Source organism: Panthera leo, chromosome B1, assembly GCF_018350215.1.
Source record: "Panthera leo isolate Ple1 chromosome B1, P.leo_Ple1_pat1.1, whole genome shotgun sequence".
In the NCBI taxonomy this organism is placed as follows: domain Eukaryota; kingdom Metazoa; phylum Chordata; class Mammalia; order Carnivora; family Felidae; genus Panthera; species Panthera leo.
This window is the reverse complement of record NC_056682.1, coordinates 43,677,700-43,703,790: the sequence shown is the minus strand read 5'-3', so window position 1 is coordinate 43,703,790 and position 26,091 is coordinate 43,677,700. Positions and strand designations below refer to the sequence as shown.

The following is a 26,091-nucleotide window of genomic DNA, read 5'->3' as shown; positions in this document are numbered from 1 at the left end:
TTGTTCCTGTTTATATGTTCTAGGAATATTGCCTTATGAGTTGTTTCTTAGTTGTATGTAGGTAAAATAATTTTAAGTGATATGTTTTATTCCTCTTCCAGAGACCTTTTGCCCCAAGATTTTGTAGTTTATACCTACAACAAGGAAGGGGTTCTGATCTCTGACCATCCCGATGTACAGGTAACATTTTCCTCTTGATCTTATATTGGAATTTAACATAATTATAATTTTACAGTTAGTTCTATTCAGGTACAGAAGACTATGTATACATCGCACAGTCACCCAGGGCCTCTCTTGACATTATAATATATGGAGTTATCCTGGGAAGGGGGTGTGTGGTGGGTGTATTTACATGGACTGGAGCGCACTTTACAGTTCTCCAGGTCCTCAAGTTGTCAAATGTTTTTTTTTAAAGTTCAAGAAATAATCTTCTATTTATGGTAATCCTTACTCCTTATGAATGTTTGCTATATTTTAAAATCTAAAAAATTGTTTTTGCTGGAAGTTAATCTCCCTGAAAGCATCTCTTACTTATTAAGCCATTTGATTTGCCATTAATACTTAGTAAAGAACAAACACTTGTATGCTGTTATATGTTGTAATTTTTTACTAAAAATAGTTCTTTTCTAAAGAAATGTGGTCCTCTTTGCATCAGAGAACAGAGTATTTCTGAAGACAGAACTGGCCAGGAATACTCAAAATAATTGGTAGTTGCTGAATTTGGTCTTATGCATTATTAAATTAGAGCATAAACATTTTTCGTGTCTTTTGGGAAGAGCATTTTGCGTCCTTTTTGGCAGTTAGCTATTCTGTATTTCTTTCTTTTGCATGAGTGTCCATGGAAGTATTTGTTCCCATTAAACATGTGTTATTTTCCTGCAAGCTCTGTAATGTTTGGCTGGGTTGAATTGTTTATGTTAGTTACGCACTTTTGCAGTGCACTTCAAATAAATAGAAGGCAAACCCTTGTTTTAGATTAATTTCACACTGCTTGGATGTAATCCTGGCTCTTTTTTGTTGTTGTTGTTGTTGCTGGCTCTGTCATTTATTTGTTGGTCAAGTTACTTTGAGTTGTTTGTACCTTATTTTCTTCACCTTAAAATGGGAATGATAATTACAACTTCATGGAGTTACTGGAAAGCTTAAATGAGTTAATACTTTTTAAAAAATTGAAGTGTAGTTGACTTACAATATTGTATTTGTTTCACTATATAACATAGTGATTCAAAGTTTATATACGTTATGAAATGACCACCACGACAAACCTAGCTCCCATTTGTCACCATACAAAGTTGTTACATATTGTTAATTATATTCCTTATGCTGTACATTGTGTCTCCATTAAATGAGTTAATACCTGTAAGATACTCAGAACAGATAGTCTGACCATTATTAACTCCATAAATATTATTTATTATTATTGAAAATATAAATGCTTAAAACTGCTAAAAATAGATTTCAGTCAATAGAAATTGATGCAACTGTTATCTGAAAGTATTATTATGGAATTGTGCTTTCTTGGGTGATTGAAAAATACAAATTAAGACAGATGAAGTCTTTTTCTTATTTCTTGGTTTTTAGTATTGTTTAGATAAATGAAAGTATGTAGATTTGAGATACCAATTAAAACCTTGATACTGGGAATTTTTGGCCTATGGCTAGATTGTCAGATATTATAATGACATTACTTTTGTTTATAAAATGCAATGAAATTACACTGAGAAAACATGAATGCTTTCCCTTATGAGTGCTATTACCTGGTTTTTATCATTAGTGTCTTTCACAAAGGCCATTTTTCACAAAGAAACTAAGTTTTAATAACCACTTTATTCAAGTTTCTGTGTGAAACAAAATTCCAGATTACCATGTGTTAGAACTTTGGGGTACCTTGCAAATGTATTAGCAAGTGTCTTAAGACACTTCTAAAGTTAACTTCTTTAATTAATTAATACTCTTTGTTCCATATGAAAAGTATATTGACTGCCCAAGGCTTGTGGGCTGTGGCTAGGTTGTTTTTTTTTTTTTTTTTTTAGGTGGCTCTATAATAGTTCTGTGTATTTCTCTTCTCCCTAGTTGAGTGTTTTGCTTATAGTTTGTGTATTTCCAAAACTGTGACATTTGCACCTTTACTGTAATCATGCAGTTTAACTAGATGTTTTGTAAACTTATGAAATAAGATTTTTTAAAGTACATTGGAGCCTTTGGAAAGATTTATTAATAAAACCCAGTTATTTAAAAAATACTGTCAAGCTGGCAGATTAAGCAACCAAGTGATGGATTTCAGTCATGTCAAATAAGAGAGCTTCTATTATAATTGAAACTAGAAACATTTAATTAAAAAATTTTTCTTTTTAACGTTTATTTATTTTTGAGAGACAGAGAGAGACAGAGCATGAGTGGGGGAGGAGAGAGGGAGACACAGAATCTGAAGCAGACTCCACAAAGCCTGACGCAGGGCTCGAATTCATGAACCTTAAGATCATGACCTGAGCCGAAGTAGGACACTTAACCGACTGAGCTACCCAGGTGCCCCTAGAAACATTTAATTTTAGAGTGCCATGAGTTACAAGTATTATTACCTCATAGATGCTACCTCATTAGTAATAGTAGAAGGTATTTAGTTTTCTCTGGTGAGAAGAAGACAATATCAAAGCTAGACTTTAACATAAAGCACTAGAAAGAAAAACATTAGTGGTTGTGAATTGCCCCACAATAGAAAAAGTTGTAAAGTGTTGAAATTCAGCCTGTATTTTTAGTGTAAATTGCTTAATTTTTTTAAAATTTTCACCACTTCAGACTTATAGGAAAAGTTGCATGAATAATATAAAACATTCATGCGTCCCATTCACCCAGATTCCCCAAATGTTAACATTTTACTGCATTTGCTTTATCCTTTCTTTCTTCTCTATTTTTTTTCTGAAAGTTTTAAAGAGTATATTGCAAACATGGTATCACTTTACCCTTAAACACTTCATTGTTAATTCCCTAAAAACAAGGAGTTCTTTTATTTAATCAAGTACAATTCTCAAAATTAGGAAGTTAACATTGAAGTGATGCTGTTTTCTAATATACAGACCTTAATGATTTTTCTTTCTGTTTTTTGTTTTTGGTCCATCATCCCAATAATATACTTTATAGCAAAAGAAAATCCATGTTATTGTGCTGCATTCAGTGGTCATGTCTCTGTAGTCTCCTTTAATCTGGAAATCCTTTGTCTTCCCTTGTATTTCATGACAGTAGCATTTTTGAGAAGTATAGGCCAACTTTTGTAAACATCCTGCCATTTGAGATTGACGTTTGCTCGTGATCAGAGTCAGGTTATGTACTTTTGGCAGGAATACCACCAAAGTGATACCGAATGGTCCTCAGTGTATCCTGTCAGGAAGCAGGGGCTGCATTTGTGCTGTTCCTGATGGTATTAATATTGATCATTTGGTTAAGAAATTGCCTGCCAGGTTTCTCTTCTATAAAGTTACTGTTTTTGCCTTTTTAATTAATATTATGGTTAGACATTTTGAGACTAATATAAATATCCTGTTACTTCTCAAATTTTTACCCACTAGTGTTAGTATGTAGTAGTTGTCTGAATTAATGGTTATGATGGTTGTTAAAATGGTGATTTCTTAATTTCATTAGTGCTTCCGTGTGAATTAGTGCTTTCTGTAAGGAAAAGATGTCCGTCCCTTCTCATTTATTTATATCAGTGCAGACTCATGGATTCTTACTTTTTCATGAGTGAGATTGAAAATCTGCATGTATGTGAGGGCATTTTTATGTTGTTTTGTGAATTGTCTGTTTGTGTCTTTTGCCCAATTTTCCACTGGGTTTTCTTTTGTTGTTGTCCCTCTAAGATTTTGTTTTTTAAATTGCGGTATAATTGACATACATTTTACTGCCTTAGTTTCAGGTGTACAACAAAATGATTTGATATTTGTATATATTGTGAAATGATCACCACTGTAAGTCTTGTTAATATCTGTTACCATAATAGTTAAAAATTTTTTTGTGTTTGTAGTGAGAACTTTTTAAGATTTATTCCCTTAGCAACTTTCAATTATACAATACAGCATTATTAACTGTAGTCACTATGCTGTCTTTAATCTAATTTTGAGTTAATTTTTATGTATGGTGTAAGATAGTGGTCTGGTTTCATTCTTTTGTATGCAGCTCTCCAGTTTTCCCAGGACCATTTATTTTTTTTATTTTTATTTAAAAAAATTTTTATTTTTATTTTTATTTTATTTTATTTTATTTTTTATTTTATTTTATTTTAACATTTATTTATTATTGAGAAACAGAGAGAGACAGAACGTGAGCATGGGAGGGGGGCAAAGAGAAGGGGAGACAGAATCTGAAACAGACTCTAGGCTCTGAGCTGTCAGCACAGAGTCCGATGTGGGCTCGAACTCAAAAACTGTGAGACTATGACCTCAGCTGAAGTCGTGATGGTCTTCACGACTTAACCAACTGAGCCACCAAGGTGCTCCTCTGAAGGACCATTTATTGAAGAGATTGGTATATTCTTGGCTCCCTTGTCAGAAATTAATTGATCATATATGTATGAGTTTATTTCTGGGCTCTCTGTTCCATTGATCTGTGTGTCTGTTTTTATGCCAACACCATACTGTTTTGACTCCTATAGCTTTGTAATATAGTTTGAAATTAGGGAGCATGATGCCTCTAGCTTTGTTCTTCTTTCTCAAGAAGAGGAAGGAGTGTCTTTATTCTATTTGGTGTTTTTTTGTGGTCCCAGACAAATCTTAGGATTATTTGTTTCATTTCTGTAAAAAATGCCATTGGAATTTTGATAAGAATTGCATTGAATCTGTAAGATTGTTTTGAGTAGTTTGGACATTTTGACAATATTAATTCTTCCAATCTGTGGTCATGGATTATCTTTCTGTTTATTTGTATCTTCAATTTCTTTCATTAATATCTTACCATTTTCTGTGTACAGGACCTTCCTCCTTAATTAAATTTGTATCTAGGTACTTTATTCTTTTTGATGGATATGGGATCGTTTTCTTAATCTTTCCTTCTGCTAGTTCATTATCAGTGAATAGAACCACAACAGATTTCTTTATATTGATTTTGTTTCCTGCAACTTTACTGAAATCATTTATTAGTTCTAACAGTTTTTTGGTGGGGACCTTAGGGTTTTCTATATATAATATCATGTCATGTGCAAATAGTGACAGTTTTACTTCTTCCTCTCTTCTGTTGGGTTTTTAATCTTTCCTCTTTGATATTTAAGAGTTCTTTATAGTTATTGTATCTCTGATACAAGTCACAAATACTTTTTCCCAGTTTGTGTATTGTGTTTTGACTTTGTTTTTTGGTGTTTCTTGCCATATAGAAGCTTGAAAAACTTTTTATGTAGTAAAAATTATCAGTTTTTTCTTTTATTGCATCTATATTTCAAGTAATAGCCTTTCTCTATACCCAGGTTAGAGAAGAATTCACTCATGTTTTCTTTTGGTTTTTATATATGATTTTATTTTTAATGTTCAGACTCTTGATTCATTAAGATTTTATTCCTATGCATGGTGTGAGGTACCGATCTAATTTTATTCTTTTATAAATGTCTAAGTGGACTGAGCACCATTTACTTAAAGGTGCATCCTTGCCGCATTGATTTGAGATGCCACTTTTATCACAAAAAGTTCCATGTGTACTTGGTCTATTTCAAGTCCCCAAATTCTGTTCCACTGGTTGTTATCCCAATGCACCACCAGTACTGTACTGTTTTTTTTTTTTTTTTAATTTTTTTTTTGACGTTTATTTTTGAGAGAGAGAGAGAGCAGGGGAGGGGCAGAGAGAGAGGGAGACACAGAATTTGAAGCAGGCTCCAGGCTCTGAGCTGTCAGCACGGAGCCCAATGCAGGGCTTGAACTCACGAGCTGTGAGATCATGACCTGAGCCGAAGTCTGACGTTCAGTCGACTGAGCCACTCAGGCGCCCCTGTACTGTTTTAAATATTAAGGCCTTGTGATACATCTTAATGTTGCCTAACAATCACCTCCCCCACCCACCTTAGCTTTTTTTTTTTTTTTTTTTTTTTTTTTGTGCTTTAAAATTGTTTTAAAGAGGACAAGATCTCATCATGCAATAAAAAAATCTGATATTAGTAAGTGATATTATGCTTGTGTTTCCACTGGCCAATTTCTTCCTCAAAATTAAGGATAAAGCCTCTTTAGTTTTTTTAAGATGGCTAAATGTAAAACTAATAATAATATAATCAATATATAGTTAAGAAGAAAAAATCATCTGGTCAAAATTACTTTTTTACCACATACTGATTTTTTTCCCGCCTTGGCATCATTAGCTTGTCACAAGGTCCCCTTCTGTATTAGGTGTCATTTGGCTGCTATTGCTTCTTGGATTGACTGTGATCTAAAATGTTAAATATGATATAGGGCACCTGGGTGGCTCAGTCAGTTAAGTGTCTGACTTCAGCTCAGGTCATGATCTTGTAGTTTGTGAGTTCGAGCCTTGCATCAGGCTCTGTGCTGACAGCTCCGAGCTTGGAGCCTGCTTTGGATTCTGTGTGTCTCTGTCTCAGCCCCTCCCCTGCTCGTTCTCTCTCTCTCTCTCTCTCTCTCTCACAAACAAGCATTAAAAAAAAATGTTAAACATGATATAATGGTGTCTTGTTCTGCTTCTAGGCTTAATGGTTATTGGGATAGAGCTCTTTGTGCTTAGTATCCTCTGGAAATCTGCCTAAATATTTGTATCCTTGTATAGGAGGGCAGTAGATAATCTGCAGATAATCCGAAGAATGCCATATAATAAGATGCCAGTGATATGAACAAAATTGTTAGTTTACTGACCTGAAATAATTTTATTAGCTCTATAATTTCTGTGATTATTTTAGCAATGTAACAGTATTTGAAGATAATACAGTTTTTATCATTTAGAATCATTGTCATTATCGGGGCTATGTGGAGGGAGTTTATAATTCATCCATTGCTCTGAGCGACTGTTTTGGACTCAGGTAAGGAATTTTCTTTATCATTTTTTTCCTTCTATTTCTTACCCCTTTCCCTATTTCTGTTTCCAAATCAAGTCATTTGGGGGAATTAACAATATTAGATTTACTTTGGTATTGCTGAAGGTCTTTAGAGCTATGTATCAGATATCATTCTTGGCATGTTTATTTAAGAAAATATTACAGTGGTGAGTTTCAATATCCAAAGAGAAAATTTTGTTGTTTTGAGATAGCTAAGATTTTTGCTATTAAAAAAACATACTTTAAGTCTGTGTAGTACTTTATGTTTACACAATTTTCACCTATATTTCATTTAAGTCTCACAATGCCTGTGAAAAGGGGCTCATTATCTCCATATTTAGGTGATTAAGCAAACTGGGATTTAGAGAAATTATACCACATATGAAGTAAAGTGATAATAATATTAAAATTACATTTGTTGAGGGCCTGGCAATATGATGCTGTGCTGTTTGGTTGATTACATGATTGATTGAACTAATAAATATTACTTTTAATTCTCAAACCAGCTGTATAAATGGCTGTAATTATCTCCATTTAAGTAATAACACTTACACTTACTGTGTGCCAGGCAATGTGCTAAGTATTTCACACTTATTAAATAATTTCGTTTCCAGAACAGCCCCATGTAGAATGTAACATAGAGAAGAGGTGTTAAATCATTGCTAGTAGGAACATAAAGAAGAGGTGTTAAATCCCATAGCTAGTAGGAAACTTTTGGGATTCAAACTCTGGTTCTTTGGCTCCAGACTCCATACTTCTAGCCACTCCTCTGTATTGCCTTCCATTATACAGCAGTCACTTGGAGAGGTTAACTGACTTTCAGGGGAGTGACGTTAGTAAGTAGCAGTCTTGAGCTTTATATTTAGGTCTGCATGATTCTAAAACCTAGTATTTTTCTCTAGGTAGCATGGTATAGAGAAATAAACCAACAGTCTGAGATTGGAAAAACAGAGAGATTGGGCATTAGGACTTTATTTCAGATGTTCTTCTGACTCCCTGTTTGGGTCTTCACTAGAATTCCCTGCTTACTCTTGACAGGGGTCCCTTTGACCAAAATGTTTCTAGGAATACGTCAACTACAGTTGTGGGCACTGTGCCTTTGTACATGTGTCATGGTGCTGCTGGGTTGAGAGAGGCATGTGCCTCTTCTAGTGTATTTTCATTAACTCATTTGAGTTTATGGCATTATTTTCATTGCTTCTCTTGTCATCCACTCTTTAGACTGTTGGACTGTTCTTTTCTTAAACATGTTAAGCACTGGGACTTGATTTCGTGTTTTCTAATTTCTTTTCCTGTGTATTATTTTCTTAATTCTTAAAAATTGTGTACGTATAATGCGACACTTAGAGGAATGCTACATATAGAGAATGTGAGTTACGGGATCGAACCCCTACAAAATAGCTCTCGTTTTGAGCACATCTTTTATCGAATGGATCATGTCCACAAAGAACCTCTGAAATGTGGGGTTTCCAACAAGGATATAGAGAAAGAAACCACAGACTATGAAGAAGAAGAGCCTCCTAGGATTACTCAGCTACTTCGAGTAAGGAAATATGTTTCTTCATGGCCCAGACTAAAGTGTTAAAAAATCATGTATTTTTGCATCACACCAATACTTATTGTTTTGTTTTTGCCAACTATGTGCCAGATGTTGTGGTAGCTACTGGGGAATAAAAAGATGCAGTTCCTTCCACCAAGTCGAACATAGTCAAGCTTCTATGTGTTTTAGAAATTAGGGCTTAGATCTTAAACGATATACGTATTTTTTACCACTGCTGCATTGTAGTCCATTACACTGTCTTTCAGAGAGCAGTTTATTTAGATACCTTTTACACAAACAGAATGGGGATTCTTGAGTGCTAGATTGAAGAAACAGAGAGAGATCGGGCATTATGACTTATTTCAGAGGTCTTGCAGGGACACTCGTATCCCAGTTTTGAGTCTTCACTAGAATTCGCTGCTTACTCTTGACAAGGGTCTCGCTGACCCAAGTGTTTCTAGGAATAGGTCAGCTACAGTTATCTGTGCCTTTCTATATGTGTCATGGTGCTGCTGGGTTGGGAAAGGCATGTGCCAGTTTATGGCATTGTTTTCATTGCCTCTTCAGCCGTCCATTCTTTTAGCTTTAATCATTGGAAAACATTCAAGTTTTTGCCCAATTCTGCACTATATATGAATTTCTGAAAATCACAGAATTAGTCACTTTTTGAAGTGGCAACCTTGTCCTTACTTCTGTTCTGGGTTCTTATATTCTTATAATTATTATATTTCTTTTTTCCACTCTTAACACAGTGATGGGGTTTCCCATTAAAGTGTGTGTGAGTGTGTATAATTTCAATATTAGAAAATCAGTAATTCTCCTTGGAAACCTGAATACCTCATATTATCTCTACCTAGGATTTTTCTGAGATTAGTACAGAGTTCAGTTACCACTTAAAACGACAGCAACACGTTTTTGGCTTTACTGATCTGTGTGAAGTAAACTAATCGTATGATGTTTTAAGGGACTAGTGATTAGGGTAAGACCACTATATATAAAAATCATGTAGTGTTATAACTTTTTTTTTGTTTGTTTTTTGCCTTTATGATGTTTGTGTTTTTGACAGAGAAGAAGAGCTATCCTGCCACAGACCCGCTATGTGGAGCTGTTCATTGTCGTAGACAAGGAAAGGGTAGGATTGGTGACAGTTTTTCTTCTTTTTCATGAAAAGCAGATGAGAAGTGAGCATCCCATGAAAGAAACATAAAATGTGATATATTTGTGTTGATTTTTCTTAAATGTAATTTAAAACTAGAATGACTTTCGTCCTTTAAACATGCTTGATATTCATAATCCCCCCAGAAGCCAAATGTAGTGAATGAGAGTACATCTAACTATTTTTTACTGGTGATGTCCCCCCCTTTGTTCTTTTGGGTGATTTGCTTAATTTCTTAAGTGTAATTGTACTGCCTTTTAGTTAGTGTCACCTTTTCAGATGACTTTAAAGGATTGTGTTGAAAAACCAGTTAATCAGATACTACTTTGTTGCCTAATAAAATTGCTTTGCTTTTTAGAATTTCAGCTAACCTGTACTTCCCTTTAAGAGACGGAAAACTTCCAAGTCATGGCATGCTTTAGAAGGGAATCGAGGAGAGTACTTGATCTTAGTATTTACTATTAATTTCTGTGTTCAGGATAACACCAGGGATTTTCCTTATTGATATTTAAGAATTGTGCTTAACTTAACTAAGTAATAGGTCTATTTCAGCATTTACAGGGTTGTCAGTTTTAGATATAGCTGCTGTTTAATTTAACATATAGATTATTTTAAATGTTTTGTCTGACTTTTACTGTCAGCTTTGTTGTTTGTGTGAAAAGGTTGTTTGTAGAAACTTAGCAATATTAGCAGTTTCCTTCCTGTAAGCTGCAGAGACAGTTTAGAGGATTTTTATGGTTTAAGAAAAACCTCTTATTGTGTGTAGTTTGGAAATAAATAAGCTGTGTTTATTAATAGATAGAAATGTATTCAGATTTGTTCATTATAAGTTCCTAACTCTCAAGTGGTAGACGGAAAAAGCACAGGGAGTATGACGGAGCATGAACTTTGCACCAGATAATGGATAAAAAGTTTCTGGAGAATGTTTGGACAAGTGACAAAAATAGAGATTTGAGATGTTTTTATTTATTACTCATTCCAGATAGATTTGTTATGTACTGCTGGAAACTGGTTCAAAATAAGAATGGTTCCATTTAAATCAAACCTTGTCAGATATATTAGATTTTTTGTTTGTTTAGGAGAATCATGATAAAATGCCCAACTGGTAAGATCTGATATATTCTGATATTAATGCTCTTATCTTAGAACAAAACCATACATTCTTTTAAAATTTTCTTTTTGTTATTTAGTTGGTCATATTAAAATAATGTTAAAATAGACATTTGAATTGGGGCGACTGAGTGGCTCAGTCGGTTAAGCATCCAACTCTTGGTTTGGCTCAGGTCATGATCTTATGGTTTGTGGGTTCGAGCCCTGTGTTGGCCTCTGCACTGACAACGTGGAACCTGCTTGGAATTCTCTCTCCCTCTCTCTCTGCCCCTCCCCCACTCATGCTGTCTCTGTCTCTCCTAAAATAAATAAATGAAACTTAAAAACAAAAAAGACATTTGGATTTAGCTAGGTCTTGAAGAAAAGAATAGGTCATATCAACTGTTTGTTTTAATATGGTTAAACTTTTAAATATCTATTTTGTCTACATGTAATGTCTCTATTGGTAAACATTGGTTAATCTCTCATTATTAATTTAGCCCAGAGTTTAGAAGTTATTTACTGATAATGTCTTTAGCCTAAGGGAAAAAAAGGTCAGAAAATCTGTTAAATTGTTTTTATTCCTTTATCTGTGCATTTTGATTGTTTTATTTTTTATGTATTTCATTTTATTTTTTTCATTTCATTTCATTTCATTAAGAGAGAGAGAGAGCCTGAGTTTGAGTAGGGGAGAGGAGCAGAGGTAGAGCAAGAGAATCTTGAGCAGGCTCCATACTCAGTGTGGAGCCCGATGTGAGGCTTGATCCCATGACCTGTGCCAAAATCAAGAGTCAGATACTAAACTGACTAAGCCACCCAGGCTTCCTGCATTTTGATTGTTTTAAACACTACCTTTATAAAATTTAGTTTTGAAAACATTTTTGCGTTGAAATGAGTAAAAGGAACATTAAAGAGAAAATTCATTTTAAAATGATGCTAATTTGGAGTGAATAAAGACTTCAGTAATAATAAGTCTTATTACTTATTTCACACTTGAACCTGTTTTTCTTTTATTCGTATTTAACACTAAAATGTATCCCTTAGATTTATTAATTTAAAATGCAGGTGAATGTCTAAATGCCTCCATTTTTAGTTCAGAGGAAATATTTGGGATTCTTATCTTCGTTGTAACAGATTGTAGAAATTTTTTCATAACTTACTTGGTGAAAATGATTTTCCTTTCTTGCTTTTCAGTATGACATGATGGGAAGAAATCAGACTGCAGTGAGAGAAGAGATGATCCGTTTAGCAAACTACTTGGATAGTGTAAGTTGTGTTTTCTATTCACTGGGATTATTCTAGCCTGTCTTTTCACAGTTTCAGAGCAGAATTAAAAAATTGTCTCATTTCAGGGGTTTGCTTTCTAGATTGTTTTGTAACATTTTTTATGTTTGAAAGGAATGTATGATTGTACAAAGACTTGGAGACAAGCAAGAGATTTCTTTCATATTAGGATCTATTTTATCCTCAGGGTAGATAGGCTAAGGTACTTTGGCATTTATGAAAAGATCTTTGAATTTGTACTCAATCTTATTTTGATTAAGGCTGCCTCCTTCTCTGAAATCATGATATGACTCTGTGTGTGTGTGAAAGAGAGAGAGAGAGAGGGTGGGGGGGGGGGGGGAGAGAGAGAGAGAGAGAGAGAGAGAGAGAGAGAGAGAGAAAATGCAGTAGGGAGAGCAAGAGGGAAGGAGAGAAGGAGAGAAATTTGGTTTGAGACTTTGGAGTACGTTCACCCATTGAGAGATACTGAAGAATTAGATACATGTTCTTATAAGATCATTTTACCTATAAGGTTTTTTCCCTGATGTGAATATCACGCTTAATAATAATGATGAGGACAATAGTGTTCTATTGAGTATTTATAATAGGAGACAGGTGCTTTATATTTATTGTCCTTTATTCCTCACAGTATCTCTATAAAATAAAAATGGGTTCCTTAGTGCATTATCTGAAATCTTTGGGGTGCGTGTAATTAGAATTTTAGATAAAAACTTAGAAAGGTAGTATGGTTCACTATGTATTGCGTAACACCTCTAACAGGATCTTGTGGTAGCACTTTGTTATCAAACTCATTGATACTCCTGTAGTGAAGTGTATGAATATTTACATTAAGTGAGATAACATACAGACTATAAATAGACTTGCATTAGTTGAAGGCAATTTGGAAACCAAATTTACCAAAAACTTAAAATTTTCAGTTTGTCAGATTTTGGAATGGAAGTTAAAAAAGGATTTTGAACTTCTGTTACTTTTATTTTATGAATGGGGAAACCGAGACCCTTGAGAGATTAGAATCTCATTATATTGAAGGAAATGTTTTTAAGTAGTTGTGTTATTTCATCATAAGTTTAAAGATATTCTCATATTCTTTAATATATTTTATATACTTTCATTTCTGTTTTCTTTCTAGATGTATATTATGTTGAATATTCGAATTGTGTTAGTTGGGCTGGAGATTTGGACAAATGGAAACCTGATCAACATAATTGGAGGTGCTGGTGATGTGTTGGGGAACTTTGTACAGTGGCGGGAAAAGTTTCTCATAACACGTCGGAGACACGACAGTGCACAGCTAGTTCTGTAAGTGATTTTTAAAAAAAGTACTATTAATGAAATGGTCAGAATAACTTTTGCTTATCTTCTTCTATTAGAATCATGTTTTCTTAAGGTTTTTGAGCATTCATTTGTATAAGGAGAACTTTGTATGACACCTCACAAGTGACACTAAGATAATGAGACTTCTCTTCTGTGTTGGATTCCCTGTCACCTTTGTCCCATGTCATTCCTCTTTCTTGGATTTACTCTTTCACTTTGGTGTGGCATGTTTTTTAGTTTCTTCTTATGAAAGGATATATGGAAAGAAACAACTTTTGGCTTTTTACATGTCAAAAATGTGTTTACCCCTAGGGCCTAAGTAACTCAGTCTTTCCACGGTGTGCTTTACAGTTTGCCTTGTAACTTTTTGATTCTTTGGCTGTGTGTAAAATGCTAGGCATGCAGTCTTTTTCCTTGAGAATTTTGAAGGCATGTCTCTTGTCTTTTGACTTCCAGTATCACTGTTGAGAAGCCTTAACCCATTCTGATAACGGATCCTTTGTTTATGGGTTTGTTTTCCTCCTTCTCTGGAAACTTGTAGGATCTTCTCTTGGTTCCCAGGCTTCTGAATTTTCCTGATGATATGCTTCGGTGTAGGTCTTTTATCACTCATCCTGCTGTGTTCTTAGTGGGTCATTTCAGTTTTGAAACTCATGTCCTGCAATTTTAAGAATTGTTTTCAAATTATTTTATAGATGATTTGATCCTCTTTATGTTTATTCTTTGTTCTCTTCTAAGCTTTCTATTGGGTTTTTTAAATTTCTGTTATCTTATTTTTAATGTTCAGTAGATCTTTTTGTTCCTTTTAATTTTTTTATATAATCAAGTACTGATTTCATGGATATAATAATTTTTTTGCTCTCTTTGAGATATTACTGATACATGTTTTAAAAATTTTCTTCTTCTACACAGCATCTTCATGGTACCATAATAAAACTTAAACTTATATAACTCACTTAATATAAACACATTCCAAAACTTACAGCAAAACTCTCATTTAAAACTATTTAAGGGATGCCTGGGTGGCTCAGTCGGGTAGCATCTGACTTCGGCTCAGGTCATGATCTCATGGTTTGTGAGTTCAAGCCCCACATTGGGTCTGTGCTGACAGCTCAGAGCCTGGAGCCTGCTTCGGATTCTGTGTCTCCCTCTCTTTCTGTTCCTCCCCTGCTCATGCTCTTTCTCTGTCTCTCAAAAATAAATAAATGTTAAAAAAAATTAAAACTATTTAAAACATTTCATCCTTCTTAAAAGTTATCTGACTTGAGGGGCGCCTGGACAGCTCAGTTGGTTAAGTGTCCAACTTCGGCTCAGGTCATGATCTTACAGTTCACGGGTTTGAGCCCTGCATTGGACTCTGTGCTGTTAGCTCAGAGCCTAGAGCCTTCTTTGGTTTCTGTGTCTCCCTCTCCCCTGCTCTCTCTCTCTCTCTCTCCCCCTCCCTGTCTTTCTCTTTCTCTCTCAAAAAAATGAATAAACATTAAAAAAAAATTTTTTTTTAAGTTTTCTGGCTTGAGGGCTTGCAGTTTTGAAGGCCTTAGCCTGCTGTAGCATCCTTTGCCCGTGAAAACAATAAAGCTATTATTCCTCTTTATTTCCCACAACCTCCTAAAAAACGTTTTCTAACTTGATAGGCTGGCTTCTTGCAGAAAAATGTTCTAATTTATATATTTTTGCCTCCTTCAGTGTCGAGAGTACCTAGAACTCATAGTTTTTTCCAAGGAGAAATTTCCTTTGATTTCTTTTTTTGTTATGGGAGTTAATGTAGAGCAAGGTACTGAAAATGCCAAAATAATTTTTTATAGCCCTATACTCACAAAGCCTGGGTCATGACCTTTTTATTAATTTTTAGTAATATGGCACTTGCAAGTATCCTGGCAGTGAGCATGCCTTCTAATTCACAAAGGGCCAGAAAGAACAGGCCTCCAGCACATTCTCCATACCTTGCCCAACCAAACCTACCAAGCTATCTTTTCTTCTCTATCTGGTATCCATCTGTAATGTTAGAGGCATTTCCCAAATGTTTGATGACTTCTGGTTGTGTTTTTGGTTAAGAATGGGATACTAAAGAGCCTTTTGGAAGCACTGAGTACATGAGTGGGGCTTGGACACTATGGCATTAAGCAGAGGTGATCTGGCTAAAGTGTTTTCCTTGCCCATCTCTTTATGTCAGTATCTCTGGTCCTCTTCTCCTTGCTGGTCAGATGCCCCAGAGAAAGATATATTCATTCATTTATAATATATTTATAGGTGTATACGCTAGGCACTGGGGATAGCAATGAATAAAGTAGGCAAAAATTCTCTATTTTTAAAATGTTAACAATTTTTTTTAACATTTTAAATTTATTTTGAGAGATAAGGAGCAAGCAGAGGAGGGGCAGAGCAAGAAGGAGAGACAATCCCAAGCAGGCTCCATGCTGTCAGCACGTAGCCTGATACGGGGCTCAAACTCACAAACTGTGAGATCATGACCTGAGGCGAAATCAAGAGTTGGATACTTAACTGACTGAGCCACCCAGGTGCCCCAAACTGTTTTAAATTTTTAAGCAGTTTTATTGACGTAAAACTGATGAAGATTAAACTGCACATATTTAAAGTGTACATTTTGATGAATTTTGACATATGTATATAACCACTTAACTGTCACCATGATCAAGATAATAAACATCCAGTCCCTCTAAAAGTCTCCTTGGCCCCTTTGTAATCCAATCTCCTTTCCCCTCCAAAAACGTTCCCTCCCCAGGCAACCGCTAATCTTTTTCCTGTTAATGTGGGTTAATTTACACTTTCTAGACTTTTCTGTAAGGAAAATAATACAGTTTTATTGTTTTTGTCCAGACACAGTTCTTGCTTTCATGGAGTCCATATTCTGGTGATGGAGATTGGCCATAAATGAGATAAATGAGTGTGTATAATGTATTAAATACTAGTAAGTGGTAAGGAGGAAAAATAAAGCAGGGAAGGTAGAAGTAAAAGTATTGGAAGCGTGTAACTACACTTATGGTGGTGAGCATTTCATAATGTGTATAATTATTCAGTCACTGTGCTGTAGCCCTGAAACTAATATGTCAGTGATAGTTCAAGTAAAAAAGTGGCAAAATGAAGTATTGGTCTGCAATGAATTGGAAATTAAAGAAAAAATTACTGTTCCTTTCCCCTAGTTTGAGTGGCACTGCCTGAGCTGATGCATGAGGCTGAATTCTCCATCTCCTTGCCTTTGTTTTAGCCACTGAAAGCCAAGGTGCTGGCATCTGCCTTTATCACTGGAAGGAGTTGCCTACCTTGGCTTGTTTGTGAAGACTGGTACAGAAAGAACCTTTGTGAGCTTGGGCATGTCATGTGACCTCTGTCATATGTAAATTTGTGATGATGGACCCAGACATACAACACACTCTCTTGGTTTCTGATTTTCTGTCCTCATGTGAAGGAATAAGTACCTCTTTTTTCCTGTAGGTGCATGTCTCCCAGGAAGGTTAAGGTGACAAACATTGAAGCTCATGTTCTGACTTAGAATCTAGGAAATGTTTGAAGAAACTTAGTAGCCACAATATTTGTTGCACTGAAGGCTCAGCTCTTGGTGACATGAAGATACATTTCTTTTCTTGCATTTCTCTCTAATTAGAGCCTGCTTACCTGCTTACCTGCTTCCCTTACAGGGAAGAAAGGCCCAGGATGGTATAGTTATGGAGGGCAGTCGATATTGACTCAGATAGCATTACGTCAAGCTCCAGTTACCTAACAGTAAAGATACAACTTCCCTGAGCCTCAGTTTCTAAATCTGTTCAGTGGGTACAATGATTTTTATGTAGTAAGGTTTCAGGATCGAATGATATTATTTTTGTGAAGCACTTGTGAAGGCCTAAATACATTGTGTTGTTATTATTATGCTTTTTTATTCAATAGTTGAGTACCTGTCAAAAAAAAAAGTATTGGAGGAGTGAGGTTGGAGTGGTGAGGGAAGGCCGCGATGGGAAGACTTTTGAGTAAAGACCTAAAGAGGTGAGGGAATGAGTTAGGGATATATACTGGTCAAAAGAGTTCCAGGTGGAGAAAATTGGTCCTGAGATATGAGTGTGTCTGGGATGATTGGGAACCACATGGAGGCCACTGTGGTTCTTTGGTTCCATGTGCTTCCTGCCCTGAAGCCTCTTGTGTACATATATTCATTGAGTGTGTTACCTGTCTCTCCTCATTAGAATTTTTGAAAAAATAATTGTAATGCATTTTCGGAAGATTTTTCACCTCGAGGGAAGAGAAAAACTTGGCTTGGTATCTAAAACATATCTTCATTTGTTTGAAAAAATGAATTTGTGATGTTAATCTCATTCTCTGATAATAAAAATAAAGTAAGACTTAATTGTATTCTGATTAAAAAAAATTTTTTTTTAACATTTATTCACCTTTGAGAGACAGACAGAGCACCGTGGGGGAGGGGCAGAGAGGGAGGGAAACACAGAATCTGAAGCAGGCTCCAGGCTCTGAGCTGTCAGCACAGAGCCCGATGCGGGGCTCGAACTCACGGACCGTGAGATCATGACTTGATACGAAGTTGGACGCTTAACCAGCTGAGCCATCCAGGCGCCCCAGTTGTATTCTGATTTTTTTTTCAAAAAAAATTTTTTTTAAATGTTTATTTATTTTTGAGACAGAGACAGAGCATGAGTGGAGGAGGGTAGACACACACACATACACACACACACACACACAAACACACACAGAATCCGAAGCAGGCTCCAGGCTCTGAGCTGTCAGCACAGAGCCCGATGTGGGGCTTGAACTCACGAGCTGTGAGATCATGACCTGAGCTGAAGTCAGACACCCAACTGACTGAGCTACCCAGATGCCCCTGTATTCTGATTTTAAAATGTTAGTTATCTTTGCCATTTTTCTTCCAGTTTTTGTAGGTTCTACCAATTCAGTTTAAACTTACCCAAAGAAATAAGAGCAGTGTGTTCCTTTTCCCCACCAAGTATATGTTCTAACTCTAACCTTTTGTTTTCATTTAGGAAGAAAGGTTTTGGTGGGACTGCAGGAATGGCATTTGTGGGAACAGTGTGTTCAAGGAGCCACGCAGGTGGGATTAATGTGGTACGTTTTTGTTCTTGATATTTAACTTTGGACACCTGCATTAGGACATTGTCAAGCATTTCTCTGCATTAATTCCTCCCCTATTCCTTAAAACAAAATTTTGGGTAGAAATGGTAGATGTGTTTTTTTCCCTAGAGACTGGATTAAGTTTTCTAATATTATATTTTTATCAGCTCCTCACTCTTTCTGGACAAGGAAGTTGGGATGCCATTTAAGAAAATTAAATTAGAACCATGAATCTGTTTTCCCATAAATCATTGCATGTAATCTATTAGTGCTAATTGGTCTGTTGCTTAAAGGATCTATCTCCATAATCAGTATGTTGAGTCACATCAGTTTCCTACTGAAATATATGAAGACTGATGTTAGATGCTTGATTTATATAAAGACTGTCACCATTGTAGTGACTGATAAATTTCCTCTTGTGGAAAAAAATAATCTGAGAAACAAAACATGTCCTTTTTGTTCAGAAACCTAATTAATACTTTTCCTGTGTTTGGGCAGTTTGGGCAAATCACGGTGGAGACCTTTGCATCCATTGTTGCTCATGAGTTGGGTCATAACCTTGGAATGAATCATGATGATGGCAGAGATTGTTTTTGTGGAGCAAAGAGCTGCATCATGAATTCAGGAGCATCGTGAGTGACTGAATTCTTTGTTCTTCTTTTATGTGGTATTGTAGATCAGTGTTTCTTACACTCTATGATATACTCATGTCTGTGCTGAAAAAAATGTTCCTGGCTCCTGTGAAATTAATACATGATATACCAATGAGAAGTCTATTTTTAACTAAATAAGTGATTCCAGAGAGCTTTAAGAAATAAACATTTATGTAGGCACAAATATGTAGCTACACTCTTGTGTAAACCAATTGACAGACCAAAAGAGTATAAGAATGTGGAAAAATTTACATCTACATTAGGAATTAGCAAAGGGTTTCTGTTAGATGCAGTGCAGGTTGGATTAGATTGAAAGACTATATGAAGCATTTACTCATAAACCCTTCTTGAGAAAGTGCTGCATTGTCACTGTAAGTAGAGGAAATCTTGACATAGTTCTACTGACATTTCCAATTTTATAGATAAAGGTGGGAGGCAAGACAAAGAGGAGGAGAAAGAAAAAGAAGAAGAAGAAACATTCCATTTATGGAATAAAATTCCATGGAATTTTTCTTATGTATTAGACACCACTCTAAGCACTTAAAATATATTAATCTTTAATGCTCAGCAACCTAATGAGATGTGGGTATTTCTATTTACGGATGAAGAAACATCAAAGTAAGTGGCGAAGGTGGGATTTAAAGTCAAGAAGTCTGGGTCCAGAGCCTGTGATCTTAGAACCCCTTCCTTTGTGAGGGTTCAAAAGTAATTATAAGAGAGGGTCTAAGGGTGAACAACACCACTGAGTTGTTGGGCTTCTTTTGATGCAGATTTGTCATAAGGGAACAAGGTTCCTTCCTAATTAATTTAGAAGGTTGTAGTGCTATGCAGACAGTTGGACATAGTCACAATGTATATGTGGAGTAGAAGCTGAGCCAGAGAAAAAATTAGATGTGGAAGCACTTCATCTTTTCCAAACACAGCTGAAGATTTCATATGGGGAATATCCATAGCCCCAAGTGTTCATTTCCTTTCCTATCTCCCTCAAGTTCCTGGGGCACAGAAAGAATAATAAAAACTGCTTTTAGCCAGCTCTTTATCTTCAGATCTGAAGGTACAATTCTAATTAAATCCGGGTGGAAAGGGAAGCACTCAAGCAGAATTTACTGGAGAATTTATCTGTTTTTGAGTGAATACTAGGTTGAAAAATAGATATGGAAGAATTAGAACAGTGCTTATGAAAAAAAACCCTATACTTAATAAAAAAAAAAAGTAATTATATTCACAAGAAAAGTCATATGTTTATAAAAGATTTCCTATAGGAGAAGGAAGTAAATTTAGTATTTGCTTTGGCTGAGAGTGGAGTTGAGGAAGACATAAATTGAGAGAATAAGAAACGAATGATCAACAATAAAATAAGACAGGAGACTAAGATAAAAATAGTGACATGCAGAGTTAAGGAAGGAATGCCTTGAAACAGTGCTGTAGTGGAACTTAAAATGGTATAAGAAGCAGTGAAGAATAGACCCATACTTACTCATTCACTCATCAGGTATTTGTTGAGCACTGACCATGTGCTAGGCTTTGTTTTAGGCACTTGGAATATCTCCGAGAATTAGATAAAGACTTGCCCTTTATGGAATTTACATTTTAATGGGGGAAGACAAACTAGTAATGTAATAAATACATCAATAATATAGAACATTAGAAGGTGATAAGTGCCATGGAAAATAAAATAGAGCAGGATTGGAAGATTGGGAGGGCCCAAAGTGGTGATGGTAGAGGTCAGGTTGCAATTTTAAATCTGTATTGTCAGTGTGAGCTTCTTTGAGATGATGTTAGACTAAATACTTGAAGGAAGTGAGTTGAAAGCTGTGTAGATATCTGAGGGAAGAGCCAAATACAAAGGGAGGACAGTCAGGATAGACTTTTTTTTCAAGATGGAAGGAATTCCAACAGGTTTGTATGCTAATAGGACTAATTTAGTAGAGGGGTAAAATTGGCAATCTAGGACAAAGAGGGGGGCATTGCTGTAGTAGACCTTGAGTGGGTGAGAGGGTTTGGGATCGGGGGCACAAGTGGAGGGGTTTGTTCTAATGGAGCACTTACTTGTAGGGTATCTGTAATGGGAATGAGTGGACATAGATGCTGGTAGCTGGATAGATGTGGTGGTGGGAGTCTGTGGTTTAGTTTTGTCAGTGAAATATGAAGTAGGTTCATCAGCTGAAAGGTTGACGGGGAGCTGTTGGGGATTTCAGGAAATAGGAGAAGGTATGAAATAGTCATGTGGTAGCATGGGAGAATAAATGGAGGAGAGTATGTTTCCCGGGCAGTTTTAAAGGGTTACTTGAGATTCATAGTCATGAATTTTAAATGAGATTAGTCTCTTGGTTGTATGGTGTTGTGCAGCCACATTCAACTGCATAGGCACATAAGAGGGTTGATGTTAACTAGGTTGTAGTCAGGCCAAATACAATGAAGTAAGAGAGGTGAAAGGAAGTCAAATCTGTTTGCAAAGGAGTAATTGTAATGATGGACTGTGATATTTAAGCTGGCTAAGGTTTAGGAAAGGGAGGACATCAAGGGGATCAGGGAAGTAAAAAGGGAAAACATCAATGAATCAGATGTCCTGACGGGATTGAAGGTATATTGGAGTATAAAGGTGTACCTGGGGAGAATAAAATGCATAAAGTTGAATTGTAAGTTATAGTAATGGTAAAATGTCCATTAAAAGTGTGGCGATGAGGGGTTTAATGGTGGGGGATTAGATCATTGGAGGAGAGGAATTCAAGCCAAGGAGAGCCCAAGGGATTAATAGGATTATCTACCTGTATATTGAATTCAGCAAAAATTAAGACAAGAATAGTGTTAGAGTGACAATGTTAGCAAGAAGGAGATGAGAGGGAGTAACCCAGGGGTTGGTAGATGTTAGTAATAAAGACAGCAGGCAGTTTAATTTTATGAGATTCAAAGCTGGGTGATTTTGGGAAGGCGGGAGAGAGAATGGACTAGAAGCAGCAATCTGGAGGAAGAGCACCGATTCTATCTTTAGTTGAATGAGGGTTCTGGGAAAAAGCTGCTGTGCTTTGAAAAGGTTCTAGTGGAAGCTGTGAAATCAGGGAATAGCTGAATTTCAAGTAGAGCTTGACAGTGAAAGGTGCTTTCAGAGAAGAGGTTGAGGATCTCGGAGTCTTTGCTGCTGATGGACTGTGAATTCCAGGGTGCATAGTAAAGGAACAGGAAGGAGACAAGGGCCTACATAGAGAGCTACAGCTTGCTATGGTGATAGATGTAAACAGAAATAAAGGACATAACGAGATTTGTTCTGGTAGACTCAAGGCAGGGACTGGTGCTGGGCTTGCATGTGTTAGGAAATGGAACAGGTGAAGTGTTTGGGATTTCCTCGTGACTTCCCTCAGTGGATTTAAGAGATCTGAGTTTATCTTGGTTCTAGCACTGGAATTCATTTTGGCCCTGGGTGGGTGACTCCTCCTTAATGCCTGTTCACAAAAGATCTGCAAGTCAATTTTGATAAGCTTTCCAGATTGCAGAGGGAAAGAACAGAGATTAAAAGTTAGAAAGATGGAGTAGAGGTTGAGAACACAGTGGAAAGAATAGTTTATGGGCCATTGGATTTAGTGGAGGAGCAACCAGAACAAACGGAGGGAGCTTGAAAGAAAATATATAGTATTAAAAAAAAACTAAGTGGGAGAGGTATAAAATCACAGAAAATGGAAGAAATATGTCTAACTGCATTTTATTTTTTAAAAAATTTTTAATGTTTATTTAGTTTTGAGAGAGAGAAAGAGAGACAGTGCAAGTGGGGGAGAGGCAGAGAGAGAGAGTGAGAGGGGGACACAGAATCAGAAGCAGGCTCCAGGCTCTGAGCTGTCAGCACAGAGACGGACGCGTGGCTCAAACTCATGAACCACAAGATCATGACCTGAGCTGCAGTCAGACACTTAACCAACTGAGCCACCTAGACGCCCCATCTAACTGCATTTTAAATTGTCATAATAATAGTCTAAAGGAAGAACTGAAAACAGGATGTACATTTCCAATTCACAAGGAGAATACTTTTTTTTTTTTTAAGTAGACTCCCCACCCAACATGGGGCTTGTACTCATTATCCTGAGATAAAGTGTCACATGCTCTACTGACTGAGCCATCCAGGTGCCCCAGGACAAAAAATTTTTACAAAATGGATTCCACATAGAAAAAAAAAGCCCTAAAGAACATACTGTTGAGGTGTTACAGAATACAAAGTGTAAGATATAATAATTTAAGGCCAAATACAACATTTTTGACAAATATATATGGAATGCCTCTTAGACTAGGTCTCACACCACTTTATTGAAATGTTTTATCTAGGAAACATACCTGAGACAAAGAGGCTCAAAATAAGGCAAAAATGATCACTTTTCAATTATGAGGTATATAATCATTAATGAACATTTATTATAATTATTTGTATTGTGTTATTAAAATATATAATGTAAAAAGCATGTCAAGGGAAAAATGAGCACATATCTTAGAGGAAATTTGAAAATATCTTTTTTAATCATTAACAGATTATATAAACATAACATAAGATTATAGAGGCTTAAGTAAATATTAGTATGGTTGATTTAATAGATTAAAATATAACTCTGTACAAACAGAGCATATATCTTCATTTCAGGGTTAGAAATCTCAACAAAAATTGACCCAAGTATTTTGCCAAAAGACTTATGTAATTAAAAAAAGGCAGAAATAGAACAGGTCTCATTCTTTAGCCACGCTGTGGTAAAATTAGATATTATTAACAAAAAACCCTTAAATGAGTTGGTAATTTAAAAACACTCTTCTGGGGTGCCTGGGTGACTGACTCAGTTCAGCGTCTTGATTTTGGCTCAGGTCATGATCTTACCCTTCGTGGGATTGAGCCCTGTGTTGGGCTCTGCACTGACAGTACAGAGCATGCTTCGGATTCTCTGCCTCCCTCTTCCTGCTCCTCCCCATTTGCCCTCTCTCTAAAAATAAATTAGTAAGTAAACATTTAAAAAAAATAATAAAAACACTTCCCTGAGTAAATCTTGTATTAGAGACCTAAAGTCTAAGGTAATTATATAGTATTTTGAATAAAATGGTATTATGAATATTACCTTTAAAACTTACTGCAGGGGCTCCTGGGTGGCTCAGTCGGTTAAGCAGCTGACTTCGGCTCAGGTCATGATCTCGCGGTCTGTGAGTTCGAGCCCCGCGTCGGGCTCTGTGCTGACAGCTCAGAGCCTGGAGCCTGTTTCAGATTCTGTATCTCCCTCTCTCTGACCCTCCCCTGTTCATGCTTTGTCTCCTACTGTCTCAAAAATAAATAAACGTTAAAAAAAAAAAAAAAACTTACTGCATATTAAAACTTCACCATGAACATAAGATGTTCTCGAATATATAAGGTGATATATGGTTTTCCCCATGAGAACAGCAAGAAGTTGTTTTCAGGGGATACCTGAAGTGTGCAAACCAGTAGGAATGTAGAAGATATAGCGGGAGAGGGCTGTTGGGGGACTGTGGAGACTGACCCTTTAGGAGTTGAAGTAGAGGGAAACTACCAACATCAGGTGAACCTGATAGAGTGGGACCCATAGGAATAATCAGCCTTATTCTCCTACCAACTTATCTCTGCCAGTGCCTCTTATTGGCCATGTATCATTGGATGCAGTCTATACAATCTCCTAAGCATAGAACAGTGGAGAAGGATGGGGATAATATTAGAGGGGAAACCATAAAATATTGAGGATACATGATACTATCAGTACTATTACTTTATTTTGGTTTGGATTTTCTAGCTGGTACAATGAATAAGGAAAAGATTTAGGAATAAATATATGAAAAGAGGGGGTAGTTAATGATGTTATATGATTGTCTAGTTTTGAAAAGTAAGAAATCAAATATTAGAAACATAGTCATAAGTAGATTTCTAATAAACCAGTTATAACTATTTTGAAAAACATTAGAAAAAACTTTATTTGCCAAAATTTCTGAATATCTTGGGATCAACTTAATAAGAAATATGCAGTACTTCTTTAAAGAACACACAGAAGTTTACTGAAAGTCCAAATACATAATTTGAGTAAAGTCAGTGTTCGTTTATGAGAAGTTTTTGGAATTTTGGAAATGTATCTGTCTTTATTAAATTAATTCATAAATGTAATTCTAATCAAGTTCCAGATATGTATATAGTTCTTTCATTCTAGAACTTGACAAAAATAAATTTAAAGTCAACTTGGAAGAATAATTTTGTAATAGTGTGAAGAAAATACTGAAAAAGAAGATCCTTAAAGAACGCTTTTGATATGAGCTATTATGATATTTGGGAATTGTACAATATTAAGCATGATAGACGTATCAACAGTTTCATAGTAGAAAGCTCAGAAATACTATTGTATTTGTTTTTTAAATCTTGTATTTTATGCAAGCCTATCCATTTCTTTAATATTTAGTTATATTTGAGAGAGAGCGAGAGAGAGAGAAATAGAACATGTGAGCAGGGGAGAGGCAGAGAGAGGAGTACAGAGGATTCAAAGCGGGCTCCGTGTGACAGCAGAGAGCCCGATGTGGGGCTTGAACTCATGAACTGTGAGATCATGACCGAAACTGACTGAGCCACCCAGGCACCCCAAAAGTGGCATTTTTTAAAAGATGGGGTTATTCAGTAAATGGGGCTGAAATAATGTGTTAAGAATTTGGAAGAAATTACCATATATCATACATTAAAATAAATTCCAAATGTATAATGAAATATAAGAAAACATTTAATAAATAGTAATCTTGGAGAAGGGTTTTTCTAAACATAAACTTTTCTGCTCTCTGTTCCCCATTCCCCCCAAAAAAACTATAAAGGACAAAATCTATGGCTCTGAAGAGTTGTGTATATCAAAAACAATTCAAACAGTGAAAGGGCAAATAGCAAAAATACTATTTGAAACATTTGTGAGAAGTTTTTTTTTTTTTTAATAAAAATATCACAAATTTA

General features: G+C 35.8%; 1 protein-coding gene across 2 annotated transcripts in view; it reads left to right on the top strand.

Annotated features, from left to right (window-relative positions):
* The window catches only part of ADAM9 (ADAM metallopeptidase domain 9), a 149,921-nt gene that overhangs the window by 32,817 nt on the left and 91,013 nt on the right, over positions 1–26,091 (top strand). For both annotated transcript variants that reach the window (XM_042934796.1, XM_042934797.1), the window contains exons 4-11: positions 102–180; positions 6,918–6,994; positions 8,357–8,552; positions 9,616–9,681; positions 11,989–12,060; positions 13,208–13,377; positions 18,399–18,480; positions 18,985–19,118. In XM_042934796.1, coding sequence (XP_042790730.1) covers positions 102–180; positions 6,918–6,994; positions 8,357–8,552; positions 9,616–9,681; positions 11,989–12,060; positions 13,208–13,377; positions 18,399–18,480; positions 18,985–19,118 — 876 coding nt within the window. The remainder of the gene's footprint in view (positions 1–101; positions 181–6,917; positions 6,995–8,356; positions 8,553–9,615; positions 9,682–11,988; positions 12,061–13,207; positions 13,378–18,398; positions 18,481–18,984; positions 19,119–26,091) is intronic.